This window comes from Colius striatus, chromosome 1 (genome assembly GCF_028858725.1).
Source record: "Colius striatus isolate bColStr4 chromosome 1, bColStr4.1.hap1, whole genome shotgun sequence".
NCBI classification, from domain to species: Eukaryota; Metazoa; Chordata; class Aves; order Coliiformes; family Coliidae; genus Colius; species Colius striatus.
Window position 1 is genome coordinate 75,019,171 of NC_084759.1, and position 26,978 is coordinate 75,046,148.

At 38.0% G+C, this 26,978-nt stretch overlaps 1 protein-coding gene across 3 annotated transcripts in view; it reads right to left on the reverse strand.

Moving 5' to 3' along the window:
• Positions 1-26,978, reverse strand: part of MID1 (midline 1) — a 192,903-nt gene that overhangs the window by 25,684 nt on the left and 140,241 nt on the right. For all 3 annotated transcript variants that reach the window (XM_061998778.1, XM_061998761.1, XM_061998769.1), the window contains exons 4-6: positions 14,220-14,327; positions 10,899-11,047; positions 7,210-7,337 (exon numbers count right to left, since the gene is read on the reverse strand). In XM_061998778.1, the coding sequence (XP_061854762.1) occupies positions 7,210-7,337; positions 10,899-11,047; positions 14,220-14,327 (385 nt within the window). The remainder of the gene's footprint in view (positions 1-7,209; positions 7,338-10,898; positions 11,048-14,219; positions 14,328-26,978) is intronic.

Here is a 26,978-nt window from a genome sequence, read left to right on the forward strand (position 1 = left end):
AACAGATCATTGTGCTTAATAGCTCTTCCCAGCTATCACATAGTGAGAAAGGAAGGCACTCAAGCTGAAACAACCAAAAAATGTTTGTATTAAGGGAAAAAGAGGGCAATTCAGAATGATACTTCTGCTGTCAGTTCTTTAACTTTGTGTTAGCCACAAATAATGGCCTCAAAAAATCCTTTCCAATGTAAAATTTTTTAACTCAGCAGAGGAACCCTTGGGACAGATGGGTATTAATAAAGAAAGAGAGAAATGATCTAAAATAAACAGTCACCCAGGAGGGGAATATAAACAAAAAAGGAGAAAAAAAAGATTTCCACAATCCTCTGGAAAGATTAATGCTGAAGTTTAGAGGTTGTGTACTAACTAAGGCCAATCAATTGTTGTGAGAGTTATATAGTACTGCATTCATCCTATCAAAAAATGTTTCAAAACTGTATCCAGCAGAAAAATCACTGCAGCTTTTTTTTCATTTTCAAATTTTGCCTGTCCTTCAAAGGAAAACAAAAATTACAAAAATTATTATTTACAAATATACGAGTGGATCCATTTTTGTGTATGTGCTAATATTTAACTCAAGTTTGGTTCAGTAATCTCTTGCATTTGACAGAGCAAAACCTTTTACTTGAGAAATGTACTTTTTATTACCACAACACAGATAATAAATATTAATTTATGCAAAGCAATAATTACTGAAGGTTTAATGAACTGTAAACTGCATTTCAATAACACCTACGTGTCTTCAATTCCTTTGAAAATGACAGCCTGTCTTCATGTGCACACCTGGCTGGCTTTATTGCTGGAGATTTACAGGCCTTCATATAATAAGAATGACTGAAAAGAGTTTTGACCTAAAGAGAACATGTTTTCCCTTGCTCTTGTGACTAATCCACACTCACCCAAGACTATAGTGCATGAAAAGCAGCTCTTCCGCAACACTAATTTTGTAAATCACTCAGAATGAAAGAAAACATACCTGCTTCCCCTGCAGACAGGTGGGGAACTCTACATGCAAATACTTATGTTATAACTTTCAAAACAATGCATAAGTCTGACTGCCAAATCCTTCATTCCACTGCACACACTCCTTTGGAGAGTTTAAGTCCATAATCCAATTAAAGAGATTGACCTTTATCAGTTATCTTCATTATTACATTTGATAGCGCATGATTTGCCTATCAAATTTACTACTACTTTTACAGAGCTCAGGTGGCAAAACAAAAGCTCTACAGAAACTCCAGAGTAAACCGAAGGCCACACACACATGGCCTTGACTCAAATGTATTCTATCACTGATTCGGAAGGTGAATGCCAGCATGCTTCCAGCACCACAGTGGAAGCCATAAAGCTTCATATCTACCCTTTGGTCTTGTTTCCTGGTGGAGGACAAGTGACTGCCCATGAGCATTTCCAATCCATTTCAGGTTGAGGGCAGGCTCACAACCAAACAAGACCAAAGTGTGACAAACAATGCTGTTAATACTCTCAGTTATTAGCAGTGTCCTGTCTAAAAACTGCAATATCAAGGAGAGCTGATTAAAAAAAAAAAAAAGTGAAGCAGCTCTTGAAAACCCAAACTTTACATCCTTGAGAAGTGAGGAAATCTGGAATCAGTGCCAGCAGACTTAGCAAGGCACAATGAATACTGCAGTAGTTTAAGGAATTGCTTCCTAACATCTGTAGTTATTCTTGGTCATGGGTGGCAATGTCTATATAGGACCAGGACAAACATCTGGGAGTGGTAACTGCTTCAGTTCCTCTGACCTTCTTTCATGTGCATTCATGAGTCAACACTAACAGGAAAGAAATCATTCCTCAATGACTTCAAATCAAAACTGGGCAGACACACTTAAAAAGTCAAGAACCACATCTGAAGTGCCTGAAAGGCAGTAACATATTATAAAAGCAGTTTCTTAAATTTGCTTCCTGAAGTAACTGAGCGTGTAAGCATATCTACTCTTTCAAACAGATTAATGTAGCTCACCTTCCTTTCAATGTCACCTGCATGGCTTTTGCGCCACAGCAGAATGAAAGCCCTCACATGGTCCTTACTCCTGAAAGGCGGTGTAGGGAAATGGCCACCTCTCATTGGTGGATACCAGCATGAGTTCGGTGGTTCCTGTGTGACTAATGAGACTATACCTAAATCCTCCCAGCCTAAGGTCTGAAGGATTTACTAAGCCACCTCAGCTTCCTTTAGTTTGCTCAGTCTGTACCTCCCTGCTGTCATGAGGTGACTGATTTTGTAAAGGTTACTTTCTGATTTTGATACTGAGTAAAAGGGAAGATCTAAGCCACCTTCTTGACTTCATGGTACTAGAAATATCCATATTGCTGGCATGAACATGAAGGAGTTGAGGAAGGTGCTTTGAATCTCTCCCAACTGTTCATTACTGACCCTGTGGTGCATCATGGCTGTCATTGGACTGAACCAGAACATAGGAATTTGAAAGGCACAGTTACATAAGATCTGGATACAAATTTGATCTATTAGTAACGCGTGATGCATGAGTTGCCATCAAGAGCTCAGTTATACAAACATCTAGACATTGTCTTTGGGTAGACCATAACTGTTCAAAACCAACAGAATGAGATGAGATAACATCTTAATCATGAGACTGAGCCTGCTGGAGGTGGTTTTTGATCTTTTAATACTGAAAGAGTTAAGGGAAAGACAAGTTGTGAAGGGTTTCCAGAATGAAGTGGTGTGAAAAATTGCTGGCATATACTAGACAATACATTTTTTTTAACGCAGTCATTGGTAAAGTGATGGATAAAGAAAACATCATTTCAGATAGAATTTCTGAAGCAGGGCAAATTGCAGGGTTGAAGAACTCATGTTCCTGCAGTTGATTTCAAAGTATTAAGACACAGAACAAGTATTTTTGATTCACAGAGGATAAAAAAGTCCTTATGTCAGCAATATTGTGCAGAGTTTGCAAGTCATATGCACTGCCCAGTTATAGATAGATGCATGTTTAGAGAAAGATGAGTTCCAGATGAAAAGCTTGAGTAACTGGCAAGATAAGAGAGCTTTCAAAAGACATTAAGGATATATATACAGAGAATAGAGTAGTCAGAGAAAGATTAAGGGTATTGTTTTAATATACTGGGCTTGACATCTCAATGTTTGGCTGGCAGCTTTCAGGGATATATCAGAGATTTTCATTTGGATAGCAGAAGCTTTGGACAGAGAGCTGCGTAAAAGATAAGCACAAACTAGTTTAATTTACATTTGGGAAAGAAATAGCCTAGGAAGAAAGAAAGATGCAAACTTCAATGTACCACATAGAAAATTGGAAGGATGTGAGATGGTGGGTGAAGAAAGATTTGACAACGGAGAAGAATCAAAGGAGAAGAAACTGTCTAGAACACAACCAAAGACAATTGTTTTGAAAGTAACTCATTGCAGAGAGAATGAAGTTGGAATTTAGGGTTTGACATTTTGTTTAGAAGCAGTACAGACAATAGATGTGATATGGTTCTTCACTTAGTTCGCAACACAGATGTACTACTAGGACTTATAAATGTTCTTCATTTTACATGACAAAAGTAAAGTTTTCAGTTTAAGATCTATGAAGATTCCATGCACCAATCTGAAAGGGGTAAAAGAAATCTTCCTCTAAAGTTTCTGAAGAATAGGGAATAATCCAGTGCATTTGACTCTTGGGAGCACACATATACATATATACATTACATATATACATATATTTACATAAATGTATTTTAACTGTCTACATAAGTTGTGTTTCATGCTCAGAACATGTGTTTTGGATTTTGCCATTGCAGCCATATGCTATTCATTAATGCTAAGAAAAATAATACAAAGACAGAGCCAGCTAAAACTGTTCTTTACTGGGCATCAAGGGCAAGGATGAAAATGGTAGTTTAAGAAATAACAAATTAACTACTTGATACATTTGAAACTTCCCTTAGAAGTCCCTTCCCTGAACTATGAGCATTTTTGTCAAGACTTGGATGAGGTAGGTAGAAGGCAGAAAAGAACCTGTGTAAATGACAGAGCTAACATGATGGATCACAGAAAGGGTCTTTGGAGCAAGACCACCCTTCATTTTGGTACAGATACCACATTAACTTTCTGCAGTGTACAGCAATTTGGGTGGCAATATTGACATATGGTGTACAACGTGAAGAAGACTTGCGCAGTGCAAGATCAGACTTTTAGATAGAATTCACCTAGTATAACTTTAAAGATCTAAACCACTATTGTCTGTATCTGAATGAATCTCTCTAGCCTCTGTTTGGAGACAACTGGGAGAAATAGGCACCTCCAGAATGGAGTCAACTAACCTGATATACCCACCTTAAAATGAGATGGTTATTTTTCTTATCTGACTGTAAAGGCAGTCAAGGCTGATTATTTTACAGATAGATTCCTAGGTTAGGGAAAATGAGTCTGGTTTTTTCCTTCATCTTTTTAGAATTTTGTAAATAAGTTTTATAATTTTGGGCTGAATATTCAACATGGTGCAAAATTCCAGCAGATGCTGAGAAGTGACAGACACCATAACATTTCACCCTGTACTGTATAAAAAGTTAAAACGACTCTCACCACATTATTATGGTATATTATTTAATTAAGTATGTGTTAAACACTGGTTGCATTCACCACACACATAGTGATAGAGAAATTTCTTGCAGATAAAGCCTCTCTTTCAGATATGGCAAAAGCCTCACAGCTCTATAAGGCAATAGTGGTGCTAACCTGTGCATACCGACAGCCTTGCACTTCTTAATATTACTTTGTTCACTTATTCACTGAATCATAGAATAGTTTGGGTTGGAAGGGCCCTTTAAAGGTCAGCTACTCCAACTCCCCTACAATGAGCAGGGACGTCTTTGACTAGATAGGGCTGCTCAAAGCACCATCCAGCCTCACTTTGAATATTTCCAGTGATGGGGCATCCACAATCTCTCTGGGCAACCCATCCCAGTGTCTCACCACCATCACTGTAAAAAATGTCTTCCTTATATCTAGTCTCAATTTATCTTCTTTTTAAAGTTTTCAACCACTACCTCTTGTCCTGTTGCAACAGGCTCTACTAAAAATTCTGTCCCCATCTTTCTTATAAAGCTCCTTTAGCACTAAAAGGCTGTAATAACGTCTCCTCAGAGTCTTCTCCAGGCTGAACAACCTCAACTATCTCAGACTTTCCTATGAAGAAAAGCCAGAAGACACCCTCTTCATGGAAAAGATCCAGTCATTGGCAATGAGGAGACTCCATGCTTTCACATTCTTCTGAAATAACAGAGGTGTATCTCTTGCAAACTAGGTTAAGAGAATGGGTCCAGGAAGGGTTTCAAGTGCTCTTCTGACAGTGCTTTGTGCTTTTCATTGCAAATTCTCGCTGTTAACAGCAGATGCTTACAGACTCTGCAAAACGAAAACCTACCCTGTGTCTCTGCTGTTTTCAATTGAACTGGAATGAATTGTTCTAATTCTGGCATTGAAATCAAAACACCCTAAATTACAGTAATTTGTTTCTCTTTGTGAGTCATTATATACTCTGAGATGGTACATTACTCAGACCTTCAGTAAGAGTCTAATCCTGCAGGCTTGCTTCAGGCCAAAGCTCTCAGTTAAGCAAGCTGGGAGAGACCATCCCACACCCCAGCACACAGCACCCTGCAGGCTCTCTAGTCCTACACACAGCAAGGTCCTCCAGTTTTGCAGTGGGGAAAATATACAGTGTCACTGGCACGAGAAAACATCCTTCATTGCAGAGTCCTTGATGCTGATTGCCTGAACCATGTCTGGCTGCTCATCGGAAATCTGCCAGGCTGCAATCTGCTGCAGTGAGGAGGCAGTCCCAAGGGAAAGGGTAACATGTGGAGCATCCATCCCCCAGGAAATGGTATTTGGTGCCTGTTCTCTCTCCTCTGGCAGCTCCAGTCTGAGCTCCAGCTGTTCTTTCATTTCACATTGCTACACTAGTTTTTAACCATTTCTCACTCCCACTTGCCCACACCCTGGTGGGGAGGAATGCAAGGAGAGGAGGTAGGAATTGAATCACAGTTGTGGTCTGTAGCATTTAATGCTTACAGGGACACTCTGGGATTGTTGATAATGGAGAATGTATTGTGTTTAGGTGGCAAGGTTTTGGTTGTGATTTGACTGCAGAGGTGACTTCTGTGAGAAAAGACCAAGTGCTGAACTCTTGTTGGACACAGCCATCCTAAGACAGATCCCCTGCTTCCCAAAGCTGAGTCCATCACTGATGCTGATAGTGCATCTGGATAAAATATTTAAGAAAGAGTAGAAAAGGCTGCACAGCCATTGGGAGAGAGAGAAGTGAGAAAATGTGAGAGAAACATCTCTGCAGATACCAAGATCAGTGCAGGACGGGGAGTAGGCGTTCTAGGTGCCAGAGCAGAGGTTCCCCTGCAGCCCGTGGTGCAGCCCATAGTGAGGCATGCCCTGACCCTGAAGCCATGGAAGCCATGGAGAAGCAGATATTCACACTACAGCCTGGGGAGGAACCCATGCTGGAGCAGGTGGATATGCCCTGAAGGAAGCTGCTGCATGAAGAGAGGAGCCCATGCAGGAGTAAAGTTTCTGGCAGGAACTATGGCCCACGAGGGACTCGTGACAGAGCAGTCAATTCCTGAAGGAGTGTACCTCATGTAAAAAACCCATGCTGGAACAGTTCTTGGAGAAATACAGCCTATGAGAAAGATCCACATTGGAGAAGTTTGTGAATAATTGAATCCCATGAGATGCCGAAGCAGATGAAGAGTGTGAGGAGGAAAGAGCAGCAGAGATGACATGATGAACTGACTGGAACCTCCATTCCCCATCCCTCTGTGCCACTCGCAGAAAGGAGGTAGAAGAGTTGGGAGAGAAGTTGAGCCCATGAAGGATGGAGTGTGGGAAAGTGTTTTCAGTTTTGTTTTTATTTCTCAGTATCCTACTCTTAAAATCGCTTTGCAATAAGTAACATGAATCTTGCCACGTTGAGCCTGTAGCAGTAATTGTTGAGTGATTGTCCTGTCCTTACCTCAGCTCATGAGCATTTCACCTTATTTTTTCTCTGTGTCTTGCTGAGGAGGTAGAATGAGAGAGTGGTTTGCTGGGCACCTGGCAGTCAGCCAAAGCTAACTGACCACAGAGAGGAATGAAGAGAACCCTATCACTACTGTTTTATAGGGAACACAAAATAGTGGCACCTTGAGAAAAAAAAAAATTACCTGTAAGGTAATCAAGGCATTCCAACAGTTTCTTCTCTCTGGTAAAATCGAGTGCGAAAGTATCAAAAGTATCGTTGAGGTTAATTTCAGGAATTAGAACCTGGGAGGATGCAGTTGCCATGGAAACCCTATAATGAAAAGAAAAAGTCTTTTAGCTCACATGACACAGTAACTTTCTCATCAAGGAAGGGCCTGACTATTATGGTCGTTATCACTTCTCAAAAAGCTTAACAAAACTTTTCTATGTGTTTCATTTATATGGTTTAAGTTAGGAGCTTCTCCTGCCACATTTATTTTTCCAAGTAAAATCTCCAGTAAAAATCTCTTCTTACTTGGCTTTTCCCTAACAGCCAGTGCCAGACAATTTTTAAACAAAATACTGGTTAAGCAACAATATACTTGGAAGTATTTGTTCTAGTCACTCATTGAACCAAAGTAGCAATAGCACCATATTTATCTGTTTTAAGCAATACTGACAGACGTTGCACGTCTCCCAACCCTTGTTTTCCCAAGCAGCTTCTTGCTTCAGGCATTCCTTGGCACAGCTCTCTCAAGGGTTTGGTGCAGATCCCCACACCTCCTCAGCTGTTCAGCACAGCACACTGCTGTTAACTTCAAAAAGCACAGGGGGGAGATAAAACAAACAGATGTCTGCACAGTTTATTTTGAAAGGTTTTTCCCTGCAACCATGTGTGCATAGTTACATTTCCTCCAAAACTGTAAAGTTTCCTTGCCTACCTACTTCGAGGAGCTACATCCACTTTTTGTCTGTCCAGCTGTACTAATACAAAGAGATGAGCTTTCACAAGAAAACTCCCATCAGGATGGACTTTTAAGATCCTTCAAAATACGCTTGACTGGAGAGCTGGATGCTGAATATGTTTATGGAAAGTTTGGTCCGTTTAAGCAAAGAGATTATTTAACCTCATGTTGCAAAACATAAATTTGTTAACTGTTTCTGTTTGGAGGTAAATATACAACCATGCACACAATGTATGTCAGTTACTTGTCATTCATGACAAGTGTCAGGTCAAAATATTTTGATTACTTCAATTAATGTTTTCCCTGTATATCTCTTTAGACAGGACCCAAAAGGCTCCAGACCAAATGCTTACTAAGGACTATGTTTCCATATATTTCTTGTGTAGTATTTCAGGACAATACAGTTAGGAAAGTAAAAAATTGAGCTGCACATCTCATTGTCTTCAGAATAGTTTTCAACAACTGAGCTGAGAAGGTTTCCTAATCAATAATTCTTGTTATACAGTTTATGGCACTGTCTCTCTTGCAATTGTGGTTGTAAAACTTAATTTAAAGTAGATCCTAGTTTTTTTAAGAGGATAATTGAAATGCCTTTTCCCCCATTTACTAAAGAGGGAAAAATTCCCTGAGGTCTTTAACTTTTTTTTTTTCCTCCTGTACCTCTCCCACCCCCCAGTACTTCATTTGCAGCTACACTATGGTATTTCTACATGTAGTAGGAAAACAAGACATGCATTTCTTGTAGGGCCTGTCTTAAGGCAAACTCAGGGTCATACACATCTCTACCAAACTAACAAAGGCCTTGCTAATAAATCAGCAAGCAGGTATCTAAAATTAAGAGCTTCTCTGAATACTTACATAAAGCATATAACTTTCGTGAAGAAGACCATATTACCAGGCCCTTTTGAACTGTTGTTTGAGGCTGTGCAAAGGCTGCACAGTGAGTACATTTGTTAAACCCAGTTTTCAGTGAGCTCAACAGTTGGCAGTTTCAGACACCATGTCACTGTATTAGGTTCAGAGGATTGAATTTCCTCTTGTAAATCTGCCTGATCTATCTGACACTGTGCTTAGTTGGAAAGGGTTTTTTCTAAGAAAAATGCATTTCACCCACTGTAAATAATGCATGGCCTAAATCACTGTAGTGTGTGTAATGTCTTTGCTTACACAGTTACCTGTTGTGCTTACAACAGAGAGTATCATACTGCAATTACTTTGAAATATGTGGATGAAGAAATGCAATGAGCATAATTTTAGAAGACTGTTTTCGCTGCTGGAGCTGAGAGCCCTGGTGAGACTGTTACATGAGCAGTCTAGAAGCAAACAAAATATTGCTCACCACATGTGAACTGAGATAGTCACTTGTGGGGAATAATTTATTAATCAGACTTAGTCTCTTTTTCCACTTGCAATCTGTCTGCAGGCACTTGGTGGTTTTTTCCCCTCAGTTTTATTCACTGTTTGAAACAATTATCTGATTTTTAGGGCGTTCACAGTCATCTCATTATACACAGCAATCTGTGATAGCCAAGAATTAACTTTGATTGGGCACATATGTCAGCTGGACTCATTCCTGTTCTCCAAGTGTCTCTCCTGTGACAGTATGATGCAACTGTTCATGTTTACAATTTCAAAATGGGGCTTTTCTGAATATTCTGTGGTGGTCAGTTAAAAAGCTTTGTTTCTCCACAGATTTCTGCCCTACTGCTCGTTTCACTGAACACTGACACCCTCACCTTCAGATTTTAACTCATAATACTCATGTGATAGTTTTACTATAGACTTCATCTGGGAGCCACAATGAAGCTTGGTGACAGAATACAAACAAGGGGCAAAGTCTGACAGATCATGTCTAATCCATTGCCTTGCCCTGCCTTGCCTTTCTCAACATATTTTCAATGCTCTGAACCTGTAACAGGCAATCCAGTGTTGCTGGCTTACTTATAAATTGATTAAATAGCTTTGTTGGAGCCTGATATTCAGAGAATCTGCATACAGCAATGTAAAGTAAGCGACAGACTTAAAAAAAAAAATAAAAAGAGGGAAATTCATGCTTCAGATTCAATGAAATTTGGCTGGACAATGTGAAGATATCATACAAACCCAGAGATAAAAACGAGCTGAATGAATAAGCAAGCTTTTTATAGTGTTGTTCTTCATTGTTCAGAAACATTCTTTCTTTCTTTGTTTTTCTGACTGATGGCTAAACAGCTGATAATTCCAGCAGAATATTTTAGAATTGGAAAATACTGCTAAAATTCAGTGAGAATGTTTCAGCATTCACCGTGTTGCACTAAAAACCAGACCAAATTTTCTGACAGCACAGTTTCCTGAAAAGATTTATTGCCTTGTCTTTGGGTCCTTGATCTCTCTGGCACACCGAAAAGGACCTAGGATACTAAAATTAGGAGAAATTTCCTGCACTCAGGGACCTAACACAGGAGGTGCCATAACTTCTAGACATTTATGCTGTTGAATCTCCAACTTTTTGAGTAAACTCCTTCAGAGATGCATGTTGCACATTCCTTTGCCATGGCAAGACGATTCCACATTTCTTCTAAGGAATGTACTCATTGCCTGATTTCTTTCTCAATCTCAGAATTTTTCATGGACTAGGAAGTTCAGCCTCCAGAAACCTGGTGTATTTTTAGTGTGTTTAGCACCACATATCTGCTTGGCATCTGTACTACCTCCCTCATTTCTGCATGCTATTGCCGTTCTCTTATTTCACATCCCTTTTTGACTGCTTCTCTTTTCACAAGGGATGTTTTGGTTTAGCATTACAGTAAGGTCCTGCTCACTGTGGTACAGCACATAGTGGTTTTTTTGACCACATCTGTGGTGGGACATGACAGTATGACAACTATGACAACCCATAGATCTTAAACTGAGCTTTTACTGTTTATAGAGAGGAACATCTTCTTTACCTTTCAGTGATATTTTTAGCAGTTTGCAGGAAGCGAGCGTGATCGTTCTCCTTCAGCGATTGCTCAGCCTGAGAAATGAGGGATGTTGAGCGTTCAATGCACTGTTTGCAGTTCGCGATCTGCTGAGCCAGTTTTCTCAACCTCACCACCTTGAGCAGAAGAGAAAGAGTCACATCTCTAAGGTCACAAATCATGATTACATTTGCATTTCCAAGGTAAAGTTGGAATGCAAAAGTGGAGTTAAGAGGAATGGTTTTGCTGACAAGAGCTTCTTTCCACTAGCTTGATGGTGAGCTCCATCTAGCCATGTAACATTTTTTTAACAAGGGGACAGGCACGGCCTTTCTATCTCAATATTTTCCACATGGAATACAACAGGAGAGAGCCAAAACAAGCACAGCTGGCCTATTTTCCAATAGAAGAAACGTCATTTCCTGGTACTTTCTGCTTACAGGATAACTAAGAGCTATTTAGATAACAGTTTCCCTGAAGCGATGAAATCTGCATTAAAGGCAGCTTATAGATTAACTACTTTTTTTCCTGTTACTGAGGTGAGTTTCATAAAAAACTGTCTGAAAATAAAACTTGACAGAAAAGGTTGTTCTGTTCTACTAACAACACATGCTTTCCCTTTTCATTATGTGTTTTTGGTCAAACGGTGTTTTCTTGATGGATATTTTTAACTGGATAAAAGCATAGTAGTGCTGGAGAGCTGATTGTTATTACTGCAAACGTGTGCTGGGGATAAACACTGTAGATGTGACGGCAATCATTAGCTGAAAGGTTAGGGAGGGGTGCAGTCAACTTCCATTTAAAGACAATGTTGGCTAACAAAACTTCTAGTTCCTGAAAGGTCTGGGAGTCCTTCCCATTGTTATTACATTACTCCTGAACAGGAGTAAGAAATAGGAAGGAAATCAAATAATTCTGGAGTTTAGAAAGGCATTAAGACCTACTGACATGCAAAAGGAGGAAACTAACAACCAGGAAGATTGACAGAAGTGCTCAAATTTACAAAGTTACATTCTCGGTCTCAGCAGTTAGGGTATAAGCTGTGAAGTTGCTGAGTTGAACTTCAGATGCAATTGCATCCTAAGCAGAAATAAGAGTATCTTAGCACACATATCAAATCACAGAAACCAGTAGGAAAATAAATATTTTGGAAAACTTTCAAAATAAAGCACTGGCCAAATGATTAGTGACTGTAACATTGGTATTTCTGCTAAAGATATGAAAAATAGAGAGAAGAAAATTCTGAGAAAATATAAAGATTTTGGTGATGCTAATGATCTCATCAGCTTCTAGGATGAACTACTGCCATCACGTTTTCTCTAAATGCATCTGCAGAGACTACAATTTGGTCTACACCAGTCTAACTAGGGAAAGGGTCTCTAACTTCATCAAGTAACTCATCTCTTTATTTACTTATTAATTAACAATTAATTAATAAACAAACAATGAACTGAAATAAACGTTACTTTGTGAGCTTTTAGCAATCAGAACTTATGTCATGATTTGTGAGGTCTACATATGAACTCCTTTTTTGTTTGCTTTATTCTATCTTCTTCAAGAAGACAACTGATGACAAACTTTAAGAGTTTAATTTCATCCATTTCCCATCTACTTCCTCAGTGACAGGAACTATGTTTGCACTAAAATTATGTTATCTTTTTGATATTTAAGTGGGGTTCTTTTCCCTGTTACATGTTCTGTGGGTTTTTATAGGTTTTGGGTGATAGGAGAGATTAAGGATGTACCATTGTCAGACTCGTGTCTGAGTCTGCAGCCCAGCAGTTAACAGCTAACTAACTTTATACCTGAATGTTTCCAGCTCTGTAGCTGTAAATGTAGTCCTACAAACAAATTTTCCCTGTCACAGAGTCACAGAATCTTAAGGGTTGGAAAGGACCTCAAGAGATCATCTAGTCCAACCCCCCTGCCAGGGCAGGACCACCTAGAGTAGGTCACACAGGCCCTCTTAAAGGAAAGTATATTGGGCAGATCTCCTGTGGCTTTTCATATGGTTCTATTGAACCCCTGAAATCTTTCAACATATGTGTTTTTTCGGCAAAGCATTCCAGATGTTTACTGGAACTACATTGGTATAACTTTGGGAGGAAAAAGGTAGAACAAAGACTGGCAATAGATTCTGATATTAACTACATTCAAATAAATTTTGAGTGAATTGTATTATAAATCTTCCATGCTCTAATGGACAATAGAAAACATCTTCGCAAGCAACAGATTTTTTTCAAAAGCAACTCATGTATATATCACAAATGCAAATGAAGGGAAAGCTTTCTACTTCATTGGAAGCACAGCTGGTCTGACTGAACAGAGAAACAGGGTTGAAACAATAATGCAGAAGGCCATCTTTTCTATTTTGAAGGGAATTATATTTTGTTAACAGCATGAGGAAATTCAGGTTCTGTCACACAATGTACAGGACCTGTGGTTTCCAACGTGTTTAAGTGAGCCCTTGCCTACAGGCTTTTTATTTCAAGTTAATTGGAATACCTTGACAGCTGCATGAACCATTTAACCTGCTCTTAACTTTGTTCGCTTCCTGAGCTTTTCCCACACAAGAAGGGTTTATATTTGACTTAGTTAAGCAGTTAAAAAGTAAACACCATGTATATAGAAAAAAAGATTGTTAATTTAACTCTATGTGTTTCTGAGTTAACAGGTAGCTAGCAAAATTCATTGAAACTTGAATATCAGATCTTTTTCTGGCTCAGTATGTTTGTCACCAATAATCATTGTACCTCATTAATTAGAAATGCACACATCATTGATTTTCCTGCATGTTTTAAATTTTTTTTCTTTGCAAATAGGTGAAATTTCCTATTATCAAGAATGACAATGAATAACTGAATACAATTCTTTATGTGATAGTATTTAATAAATAAATAAATGAAGTACCTAGACTAAAATAGTCTGGTAGATAATTACCAGCCATAAAATCAAATGTTGTGATGCTGTGAAGGTGAAAACTCTGGGGGAAACACTTTCAGACAGGTAACAGAGTTTAGGAATCATTAATTAGCCATCATTCTATTTTCATTTACTGATCATGATATTGTTTCTGTGTTTATCCTTAAAAGTTATAATTGCATGTAGTAAGAGAAATGCCAGATAAACTGTTGAGGTCTAGCACACGAATCTTGATGTATTTCTTTCTTCTTTACATGAAAGTAGCAGTAGCCCAGGACTACATAAGGACTTTTACAAACTTGTATTAATAGTATCTGAAGCAAAAATGCTGTAGGCATGAGAAGGCAGTGTTGACCTACTTGTGATCTAAAGAAGAAAAGATTTTACCTTTCCTTCCTTGATTTTGGTTCCAATTATTTGTCTTCTTTGCTGGATTATTTCAATGAGCTGGTCACATTCTTCCATCAGCTTGGTTTCTTGGCGGGATGCATTTACCTACAAAGCAAATCATTTTAAATAGTAAAACCTTTTTTGATACAGTTTGATTTTTTTTTTACATATAGTGGTTCTTGAAGGATTCAAATTACCAAAGACCCAAGCAACATTATCAAATCATGTGTATTGACTGTCTTTATTATTACCTCTTTGATTCACCTGTGAATCGGATAGAAAATACTAGCTGTGCTCATGTATTTTTCTACAGTGTAAATATGTGAGTCCGTGAAGCTGTTTTTAATGAAAAAACACACAAAAAATATTAGCTTTCTGTGGAATATGTTGACTTTTGTCAAAAATTAAGAAAACTTAAACTGGAAAAGTTTTGATTTTCAGCTGAAAATGTTTTGTTTCTAGGGCAGACTGACTTTTTAAGTGAAAAGTCAACATTTTGTATGACAAGAAAAATGTACTTCCCCATCAGCAGTTGTATGTATAGCTTACGTGTATGTGAAGAGAGTCAGAGAAAGAGGCAAAAAGTTCTAATCGTATCTAGAATAAAGAAAAAATTAAAGGAGTGAGTTCAGTGCTGTGTTTCGCTACAGACTTTGCTAAGAGGGTAAAGTAGACTTCAGACTTGGCTAATTGCTTGTAAACCCACGTCACCTTTTCCATTGGGCTGGTAAGACTTAATGGTAAATAATGATGGGGAACAGTTCCAGCTGACAAGTAACTGTATTTCTCCCCTTGGTTAGCTTTCATTCTGATAAGACTCTTGATCTGCCTCACTCTTTTTTTTTTTTTTTTGTGTACAACAATGTGTTTAAACGTGCATTTACCTGTAAGCACATTATGGAACTCATTAAGATTAAGAAACTGCTTATCTATCTAAATTTGGCCATGGGCCAATTTTACAAATAACCATCTCATGTGAAATAAATTCTGTCCTCCAGGCAAAGAGGCAACTTGTTTACAAAAGCATGCTTTCATTAAGGTTTTGGATTATCCTTCTCAAACCCTCATAAAATTAAAGTTTGATTGCATATTTCACAGGGTTAGTTACTAATTAAGACATGAGAATTCTAAAGAGAAAATATATTTGTTTCTAGAAGGGGTCAGATGGTATTGAAAGTGCTGAATAGATTTACACACAGTAGATGAAGATACAGAAAGTACTTCCACCATGCAGTTTTAGGTGCCTGTTTATCTCCTAATGATAGCTGTTTGCTATGCCTGGCTTCCCATCATGGTCCATGAGGAGCGATAGACCACGAAGCAGCTCACTCAAATATTCTGGAAGTGCCAGGGTCTCTCCACTAACAGCTGAGGGAGCCTAGAAGTAGTCAATCAACACTGTCCCTCCTATTCCCCTTCTCCTTATCATCTAGTCACCACGACTGCATCACACTCTCCTGTAATGTACCTTTGGCATGAAACTCATAAAAGCTGTTTTCAATGAGCCGTCTAGTGCATTAGTTTCCCCAGCCCTGACTCCAGTTTCACCAGTGGGCTGAAATTCCACCAAAGAGCAGGGAATCCCAAATGAGCTCAGTTAGGGGCAACAATGACATCCACTGCACGTGGGCATAGCTCTTTCTGACATCTGCTCATGCCAGAACTGACTTTGGCTCTTAATTATGGTAACACTTCACAGGATTTTTTAGTAGCTTCTGCTCAAAGTGTTACTTCCATCACCACTTACATCAGAAATTTGTTTTGTGGAGCAGATCTAATTAATCTTTGGGGTAACTGTCATGAAACATAGAATTACAAGAAGGTTAAGTCAACATTGTTTCATTTAACGTTCTGGTTGGTTTGAATAATAACATAGTAATTAAATCTTAACTTAAAAACCTCCAGACTAAGAAAAACAAAATGCTTGGAGAAAAATCTTTTTGATTTCTTACGCACTGATTCCAGACTTCTCATTTTCTTTGAAATCTGAAAAGTATACTCTTTTGCAAACTTAATTTGAAGATATTTCCAACTTTATAGCTTGCACAGGCCTATTAAAAGTGAAAAGAATATTCCAAAATTATTTGATATGTCTCAGCTTTGTATGAAAAAAATTCACATTTAAACTGAGGGCTTTCCTCAAGTTGAAATACTCCTCAATAAAATTTTTAGACTACAAGGCCTCTGATTCACTAATAACTTCATAATTGAGCACAAGCTTAACTTTAAGTGCACCATATTAGCTGTGACCCTAAAGGGACTATTTGTGAGATTACCTTTGAATATTATTTACTCCTATGTTTCTGAGGAGTCATATGTCAGACCAAAGAGCCACAGGCATGGAGAACAGCTCCACTGTACAGGTGCTGCAGAAATGCCAGAACAAGGATCTGCCTTTTGCTAGAGTCCTTTGATGAACAACAACCTTGACAATAACTTCCAGCTGGGACTGGCCAAGGCATGCAAGTTCTGTCTGGTGAAAACATTTGAAGTTTTACATTCTACATTTTTCCACATTAAAAGCAAGTCCTTTTTCCAAGGAGTTCATTAAAAGATACTGAGAGCTGCACTAAAAAAGTCTGGAGACTGCATCGCTCACTTTGGTTGTGGGAGGCTCTGAATCATGCAGAGATCAGACTTAAATCTGGGCTACCTCCATCACAGATGAATGTTGACTCGTTAAACTATCTATTGCCTGAGAGTTTATGTTGGACTTGGGGACACCTTTCTGTAGAAATTTTCATTTATATCAATACACTTAGTTTTGCCATCAACAAATTCTTTAAAAATCCACGTCCAGAACTACTTAAAACCTAAATCTTTGTGTTTCGTTTGGTATAATTTTATAAACTTCCATGCAGCAAAACGGTTTTAAAACTCACAGGGAGGCCTTGTGTTATGATTTAGCAAAAACGATGACATTTTTCTACTACAAGCAAGCAAGCAAAGACTTATTCTAGCCCTGATACTCTTGTGGGGAATTTATTCCTATTTCTGTAATATCCAAAGACCTTAAACAGTTCCTGGAAAAACAAAAAAAAAATTGGTTTTCTTTCCAGGTTTTCCAGACAGATGGATAGGGTCTGCTGGACTGTGCCTCAGGGAGTAAGTGTAGAAAAAAAGAGAAAATTAGGGGTTCCTCCGCTGTCTGATGGGGAATTGGAAGCAACAAGCCCTCCCAATCCAAAGGGGAGAGCAGACCAGCTGTTCCCAGCTTCACAAGCAGAGAACAGCTTTGGAAAGTGTTCTGCTATTTGGAGAGGCTTCCTTGGCTTTCATCTTCAGAGACCTAAGTTAAATTGCAGCTTAGGTCATAAGAAAATGAATGTGGTGGTTTCCAAGTCCCCAGCAGATGTTTGGGAAATCACAGAACTACAACATGGCTAGAGGTTCAAAGTTACAGGGGAGCTTCTATGGTTAATTCAAAGGCAAAAAGAGTGTCAGGGTGCTGGATTCATACCCGCAAAAACTTCCTCAACTAATACACTGGAATCAAAGGATTTTTTAATGTCTCAACTTTCCTTGCAGGAGCAGAACTCTTCCTCTGAGACTCCTTATGGGTGAGGCAATCTTGTCCACAAGTGGAAATGCACTTGTGTCTTTTCATCAATAATCTCTAAATGACAAGCAAAATAAGATGCCTTAAATTAGAGGTGGCCTGCTTTTTTAAGATTACACTGACTGTGACAAATTCATCAAAACCAAAGCAGTTTTTATTCATCTGTCCTCTGCTGGTTATGTCAAAGTAGGCTGCAGAAAAATCTGGTCTTTTGGAAAGTGAGGTATGAATTTGAGTTTCAGCTTTACTATTAAAAAATGGTCTCAATGCCTCAATAAGTAATTCATTTTCAGTTGTGGCCATACAGATAAAGAAGAGGCATTACATTTTCTGTATGGGCTTGAGTACATGGTTATAGAACTACTACATATTCACAAATACACAAAAACATCAGAAAAGCACATTGCAATGATCCCACTAACCAACTGTAGCATCACTGACACATATTTCAGTCTAAATTTTGAGCCTGAATTCCTCTTTGCAGCAAACTCAGAAATTGAGGGGGGAAAAAAAAAAATCTAAAATGATGACATATAATGGTTGGTACATGTTTACTCTAGGAAAACTTTCTTCCTTGTCCTGTAGATGTAGAAGACACTTTCTGGGATTAGAGTCTCTAGACTAATTAAAGGATTACAGTCATCTGTAAAAGACAAGACTACTTATTTTTTTATTATTCCATGTTGTAAAGTCCAGAACTTTTCTTCATAGAATCACAATACATTAAAATTATATTTTAACACCATCCATGTTTCATTTACTTGTTTAAAGGAAATACAAAGGATAATGATTAATGTGCATTTATGAAAACATTCCTTTGTTTTTATGGATGGTTACACTGAATGAGAGTCATGGATTCAAACTTCTTTCATTTTGTATCCTTGTTTAATATTGCAGGTTATTCAATTCAGTCTTCTGTAGAGCTAAAGCAGCTCTTGGAATAAAGCTTCTTCAGTCTTTATCTAGCCTAAGTGTAAAACTGATTTTATCTATTATGACAAACAGTGCCTTTGGAAATATTTGATATTAATCAGCTTGCTATTTGAATGGACCATCTACAACTCCTTTACTCTGAATCAGTGCAAGAGAAAGGAATGGTCATCTCCCATTTCAAGTGTGCCAGAGGCTTTGTTTTTGTTTGCATTCCAGATCTATCTCTAACCAGGACCTGTGTTTAGAGGCAGTCTCAGAGCAGGTTAAACAAAGGTCAGAGCAAAACCACACAACTTACTTTGACTACTTAGGAATTTTGTGACTGAAGAATTGATTGGCCCAGGACAGTTTAATTTGGGTCAAGCTGATAAGACTATCTGCCGCAATCTTGACTAAAGGTAAACATTTTTAGTAGCTTGAAGTACTCCTGTTGTTTATTAAAATATTAATTTGCATTTTTTTGTTCCATTGTGCTTTGAAACCCATTGTTGAGAAGCTAATTGTCAAGACATCTAGCAACCATCTAGTGCCACTTACAGTCTAATCACAAAACCAAGCAAAATCAGAAATTTCATGGAAAATGAACGAATTGTTTTTACAAGAATTCCATCAAAAAATATTTTAAAAAAATTTAGATGTAGATGATCTGGAAAGTTCTTATGAAGAGCTGCTCCAGAGATGCTTATGCTGAGAGCTGTAAAGCACAAGCATGACTAGGCTTGCTTCAGTGAACCACATATTGTTTTTATAAAACACAAACACAGCACTATATTGGAATTACAGATGACATTTCTCAGGACAGAAAAGCATACTGGAAAAAAGACATTTATTGAGAGATAAACCTGGGGAAATGGCTGAGCTCATGTGGATTTTGCACAAACACATGGGGAGGGCAGAAGCAGAGGTGGGGAGATTTTTGGTTTAAGAGGAGATTAAGCTGTTTGTGAAACTAAGCTCTAAGAGGCATTGTTTTGGTTTGATTTTTTTTTAAGATGCAGTAAAATCATTACATTAATAATTTATTTCCAGTCATTATTTTTGTCCTTTATATGAGTCCTTTCTTTGAATCTAAATAATGAAAATATTTTTTAACTGAACAATATTTACTTTTTGTTTTTGTTTTGTTCTTCCTTCTGACATTAAGCCTTTGTTTCACATTTGAGCAAAATATTCCACTTTGTGTGTTTCATTCAGGGTAGAAAAACAAAACCAATTAAATAATCACTGAAGTTCAAAGGACTGCCCATCCATTGATGAAGATGAAACTAGTGCCCTTATAATAAACAGTTTAGTACTTAAAGCTCTCCAGGGCTCAGAGGTCTTCAGTCTAGTGTTTAACCTACTTAGTATGGGACCAACACCTTTGGTCTCTTTGCTGCTCTAATGCTGTTTAGCTATTTATCTTAGGCAGAATAAGGAATAAATCAGGAGTATTTTGCTCCCATAATGGTACATGTCTCAAAGACACAGAGTTCCAAAAACTAACAATATTTTGACTGACAAATTATATTCTCTGATGGTAGGTACAAACTGTCTGCTGTGTTAACTAACCAATGATTAACAGTGAACTAAACTCCATTTTCTAGTCTAAGGTCAAAGTTTTGCAGGAATATCAATCCAACAAGAATGTGAACACATACATGTGTATGGATGTAAGACAGAGGGAGAGATGAAGCACATGGGGATTGGCTGCCTTAATAGGCAAGGGCAAGCACTGCTATTAGTTTATATAAAATCTATGTCACCTGTTATCATAATTATGACTTCAATTTCCAGAAATTACGAAACAGCTATAGGTGTAATAATGCATTCCAGCATGTGCCTAATCTGTACAAAAATGTATGCATAAGTGCTTCAGTACTATATATATACACAGAGGATCAATTATACATTTAATTAGTAATTTCTCAAAGCAATTAAATAATTATTTAGGCAAATATTTTTTTATTATTAGGCTAGGGCTTACTGGCCATGCAACTTAGGACACCTCTGAATAAACATTCCGAATTGCCTTTTGCCATGCACTATGTCAGTTTTTATTACTGAATTTCCTATTTTCTCTAATGCCACATAAAATTAAGACGCTCACCAAAGGTTACCCGAGATTTTCATTGAATAAAAGGAGCTTTTATGAAAGTGGAAATAAACGTAGAACTACTGTAATCAGAAATCAAAAGTAGATCATGCCATATATTTAATCTCAATATTGTTAATAGAGAAAGTGTCTCTTGTACCCTCTCTCACTGGAAACCATCTTAGGAAAAATATGTTGTAAACTCCTCCTTAGGGTTTTATGCACATCATGAAGTTTGCTAATTAGTCTTTTACTGAGAGTAAGAACTCCCAGTTTCCTTCAAGTAATATTTTTCCACCTATTTCACAAATTAAAAAAATGTCAGTTACTTCTAATACTTGAAAACAGAAAAATAAATGTAGCTGCCAAAGAGACATCTTTGCAAAACGCAAGATACTGGGGCAGAGGAAAAGCAACTTTCAGTGGAGCTACTTTCCAAGTTATCTGCCCCACTGTCCTGGTTTTGGCTGGGATAGAGTTAATTTTCTTCCTAGTAACTGGTCAAGGGCCATGTTTTGGATTTATGCTGAGCACAGCATTGATAACACAGGGATGTGTTGGTTATTGCTGAGCAGTGCTTGCACAGTGTCAAGGCCTTTTCTGCTTCTCCCCTTGCCCTGTCAGAGTGGGCTGGGGGCACAAGAGGATGGGAGGGAGGATGGCCAGGACAGCTGACCCCAACTAGCTATAGGACTATTCCATGCTATATACTGTGCCCAGTATATAAAGTGGGAGGACCTGGCTGGGAGGGGTGCATTGCTGTTCGGACATTAGTCAGTGAATAGTGAGCAATTGCATTGAGCATCACTTGTCTTTTCTTGGGTTATGTTTCTCTCTTTTTTTGTTATATTTCTTTTTGTTATATTTCTTCAACAATCCTGTGGGAGCAGGGAGGAAGAGGTAGGTGGGCAGCTATATGTTGCTTAGTTTCTGGTTGGGGTATATTTCACATATATTTCACAGTGATGGTAAACACTTATTTGGCATATTCCCTTTTTCCTATTATCTAACCTTCCCCAGCAAGTTTCTTTTTATCAGAAACACACACACACAAAAAAGAAACAGCAGGATATTCCATGTGCTGCCATCTTCTCTTCATCACTTTTGCACTACTATTGTTGCACTGATTTAAAATGTTTCTGATATGTATGAGTGTTCAGTATTTGTGATAGTGAAATAAAAGGTCTTTCAATTTACTACTTTTTTTTCAGGTGATTATATAACATGGCTATAAAAACCCCACCCTTTGCTGCATACAAAAGCCATTTTGGACTGGGAACTTTATGCTGAGATTTAGCCTGCAGCAAATCTTTAGAAGCGAGCTAGAAACTGAGCATTTCCATTACAAACAGAAAGCAAAGAAAGGATGCAGAAGTTTGAGGGTTACACAGTTAGAGGGAAAATGCCTTCCCTTCATAAAACCAAAAATGATTTTGCAGTGGTGTCCAGAATTTGCTTCCTATGTCGCTTGGTGAATTGAAAACAAAACAAAACAAATAGAAAGATTCAGATACAGATGTTATAAAGCTGTCTACAAGCAAAACCTATTTCCTTTCCCCTCCCCCCTAGATAATTGCTTCAATTTTTCCTCCAGCTGAGTTCAGATTATGTTTCTGCCTAACAGATGAGAGAAGCTTCATGGTATTGACTATATAACAGACATTTAATCATATATTTCCTAGAAGAGACAAGAATAAAGTCCAGGAACAAAGCTAAAATTGCTTAGAAAAAAAGTAACTGGCAAGAGACTCGTGCTCAAATTTGTACCTTACTCCACTTAATGACATGATCTAAAAGATATTTGCAGAAGTCTCACACATTCATAGAAGCAACTTAGAAACTGTGACAAAGAAGCAAATTTGCTGTGACATAGCACTTTGTCAGACAGACAAAACTGTGAAACTAAAACCAAGGGCAGAACCTAAGTGTTTACAGCATTAAATCCTTCCCTGATTCAACCGAGAAGTGGCTAAATCTGAAGCATCTGCAAAAGGCACAGCCCAGTGGAGCAGGATGCAGCCCCCATCGCCTTGCAGGTGGCAGGTGTGCAGGGGAGGGTGGCACTGCTGCAGTATGCAGGGTTGGTATGGCCATAGGGATGCTGTCACCCTGGGATTAACCTACATTACCATGTGAATGTAGGTTACATTTACCATTAGGCCTGTGAATCCCAATTTTGCAATGGTCTTTCTGGAAGATTTGTCTAAGGTTCCTACAGAAGTTTTCACGTATTCACATGAGCAAATTGTGTAGCAAGTTTGTTACAAGTGAATTGCTGCAGCCTTGTTTCACCCAGTGGGACTGAATCCAGCTAGAGCCTCTTCTCCCTCAGCTGAGGTAGAGGTCTTGTACCTAGGCTATTAATTTATGCCAAAGCATAAATATCTACATTACTTCTTTTCCCCTCAGACATCTTCCCCTTATAGTACTTCTACAACTAAGCAGCTGCTTTCCTGACACAAACGTGTTTTTATGGACTTTTAAGAGCCACGTTCTGATTTAGTCACATCCTAGAAGGCTCCCTCATTGGGTGGATGGTAAATTTATGATAAATTTCTCCAGGAAAGTTTTTAATGCCTTTAAAAAAGTTTTCTACAGATACTTTTAAATGCATGAATTCTGTGAATCAGACTGCAAATAAATGTATTTTAAATTAGTAGCTGTTTCTATTCCATTGTCTCAGTTACTGGACAAGACTGCATTTTATCCTATGAATCAGTTTATCATTTTAGGCAGCCAAGTCTGCTGTCCCTGAGGAAGGAGCCACAGCTGCCTTCCCTAAACAGAGTAAGGAGCAGAGCTGGATCACCAGGTCCAACTCAGCAAGCTGTCCCAAGAGCAGAGATGCTCTGCTGAAAGCAGCTTGGCCAAAGCCATGAGGTTGTAGACCTGCCATTGTCTCCAAGGAATGAAAACAAAACTTCCTTGATTAACAGCCTTCAAGGCTTCTGCAAAACCAAGCAATGACAGACAGGATTACAGAGGAAGGGAAAATGGAAAGATGGAAAAATGGAAAAAATGAGTGTGAAACAAAAGCCAAGTTAGGGATGTATATGGAAGATGAGTAAAACCAGTGTATCAGGGTGCTCCTGACAAAACAGAAAGATTTGGGAGAGCGAAGAGCATTATAGCCTCAAGCATTAATTTTTCAGGGTGTTCCCTTTGAGAAAAGGGAATTTTTACAAGTTAAGCATTATCATTAGGACAGACTGTGGTTTCATTTTAGGTATCAAATCGGACTTTCAGATATTAAATTATTATTATCATCATAAGCATCTCAAAAATATCTTTGCTGTACTAAAATAAGTAAAGAATACAAGTTTGGCTTGATTTATTCACAAAAGTTTTCCTGTAGATACGCCCAGAGCCACTCACAGGAAATGCAAGACTGGAAGTAGATTTTTCAAGTCTACCAAGATTGGGTTCCTTATCAGGATAAACCTCGCCATACGTTGATAAGCTCCATCTAAAAATAGCCAAGATTTATGCCTTCATTGCTGTGATGAAAGGCAGCCCCAGGTTCCCCCTCCCTGGTGGCTGGAAGGCATCCAGCTTCCAGATAACGAACATCCCTGGTCAGTCCTTGCCTGCTCATGTGAGCAAAAAGTGAAAACAGCTCTCTTTCAGAAGGGAATAAACATTAATTTTAAAACACAGAGAGCCTTTGAAATTTGGCTTTTGCTATTGATGAAGTTACAGTTGCCTGATGGGAAGGATGTATGGGTAAACAATCTGCAGTGAAGCTAGTTACTGAGAAGCTATTAACAGCTCACTTGGTTGATGAGAAACAGTGGTTTTGCAACAGCATTTGGTTTGGCTGGTGAGGATTCATTTATCAAAAGACACAGAGCTTGTTTGTTCATTTTCAGAAACATCAGCTTCTGCTCCATATCAAGAGACAAAAAAGACATTCCTCTTTCATTTTTCATGTAACATTGATTTTTTTTTTTTTGGTTTACGACATAACAAATGCTTTAAAAAATTGTTAATGTTCATTTCTACAAATAAATGTTAATCAGCGTAACATTTTTTTATGTTTATATATCCCTTAATAAAAACTTTCTAACTTTAACACAAGGAATAATTTCTTTTACTGCTTTGTTTTTCAAAGTTCAAACGATGTGTGAAACCCAAAGCTTCTTTTCCTTTTTTTTTCCCCCCAATTAGTTTTAAACCTCCCAAAGTCTAAATCAACATTAAAATAATATTAAACCAATTTAAAATTAGGTCAGGAAAATCAAAGTGTTTAAAGTGTACCACTCCCTATGTTTTCACGTGTTCACAAATTGTACACATCACTATCTGTAATATGTTGAGTGAGCTCATATGACAACACTAATAGAGTCATTGGAAACTTCAGTTTTACTTCTCCTACTATTTCATGACGTTAAATTTGTATTATTAACGTTACAACCGATATACTGTTTGCTTCATTTAGGTTCCTGGTTTGGAATGAATTTCTGTCACAAAGAAAGCACAAAGCACAACGAGGGAGAGCATACTGACTTTTAAAAAATAGATCTAAGCTTCAGCTTCTCTAATGTTGGAGATATTCACATCATATCTGAAGTTTTCACAGGCCTCTGAGAAACAGAGATAGCTTTAAAGTTTACTTCCACATCCCCACTTGCCGATTTCCAGCACAGTTTAGGTCCAGGGTTTTGACTGAAGCTCATTTCTTAATATTTAGCTAATTTAAATGCTAATTAGACTAATTTGATGAATAAAACGTGGTAGGAATTAATTAACAACTTTGCTGCTATTGCTTTATGTCTACAGAGAAATTTTCTAAAACAAGACTCCAGGGACAGTAGCGCATCTGTTACCATTTGAACAAGTTGGACTTTTTGTAATACTAAACCTTAAAGTTAGTAATATATTGCAGAATTGCAGAGGAGATGGAGGAGCAACTGTAAATTTTCCAGCCTATCTTGGATATAGGCCACCGATGAAGACTAGGCTTTATGCTGTCCTGAGCCCATCTGCTTCACGGGTTTTGCTCCGAGTTTCCTATACAGACCAAAAAATCGTGCCTTGTCTCCATCTCTTATTACCTGTTACAGCAGTTCCAGCCAATAAGTTCTGCCTGATGTCATTGCTGCCTGTACAAAGAACTGATACTGTGGAGAAATTTTCACGGTTTTGTTGAGACCCATGAACTCAATGAGGCTCCACAGAGGTAGACAGAAAAATGATGATCTCTCTGGAAGAAGTGTCTTTGAGGGTTTTTTTGGGTTTTTTTTTTGTTTGGTTTTTTTGTTTGCTTTGTAGTTTTAAAGTGGATTTTTTTCCTTTTTCCCTTTCTCAGATTCTAAGGGCTATTACTTAGGTAATACTGCTGGAGAAACCTGACTTCCTTTCATGTATATAGACAACCATACTCGAAGTGGAATAACTTTTCTACACCTTACTATTATTTAAAGCTACCTGTCTGCTAGAAACATACAGTGCACCTTTCTCTAAATAAATGAGGCTGCTGCAGGAATTGCAATGCAGTCAGAAGTGATATGGTCCTATGCAGAAGTCTGTCAACAGACAGCACTGTAATGCAAACAAAAGCCCAGCCATTTTTCCCAGTGAAAATAACTTTTCCTTGCTAATCTGACTAGAAATTACCTGTTAACTGAAAACACCTTTTCTCTACCATTGAGGTCTAAAGCTTGTTTTACTCCAAATCAGCAGTATTTATGTTGTCAGCAATTCTGATTCCTACCTCATTAGCTTTTTTCATGTCATCTTAAGTTGAGTTTAGAACTTACAAGAATTGCTAGTACTGCAAATTATTAACTTGGTATATCTCAATGAATCCAGTATATCTATCAATAAGCACATGCCTCACAATGTTGAGCCTTTCCTACTCTTCCATTGTTTCTTACCCACAGTTTACCTGGAGGAAGTGTCAAAATATTTTGTATCTGGTGTGTCACCTGGGACTTGTGGCTGAGACTGACAACAAGAAAAGCGCTAGTGATAAAGTTTTGATGTAGTGGGAATGTCTGTATATTATTTACTGTCAGAAAACATAAATTCATGTTGTTTTTTTCAAGTTTTTTATGATAAGGAAGTTTTTTCTTAATAGTTGATTTGGCTTTGTTAACTTGAATGTACTCTAAGAAGCTGAGAAGGTCTTATAGTGTGTTAAAAAGTGAAAAAAGAAAAATATTGCTGAAAACCCAGTCTGTTTTGGACT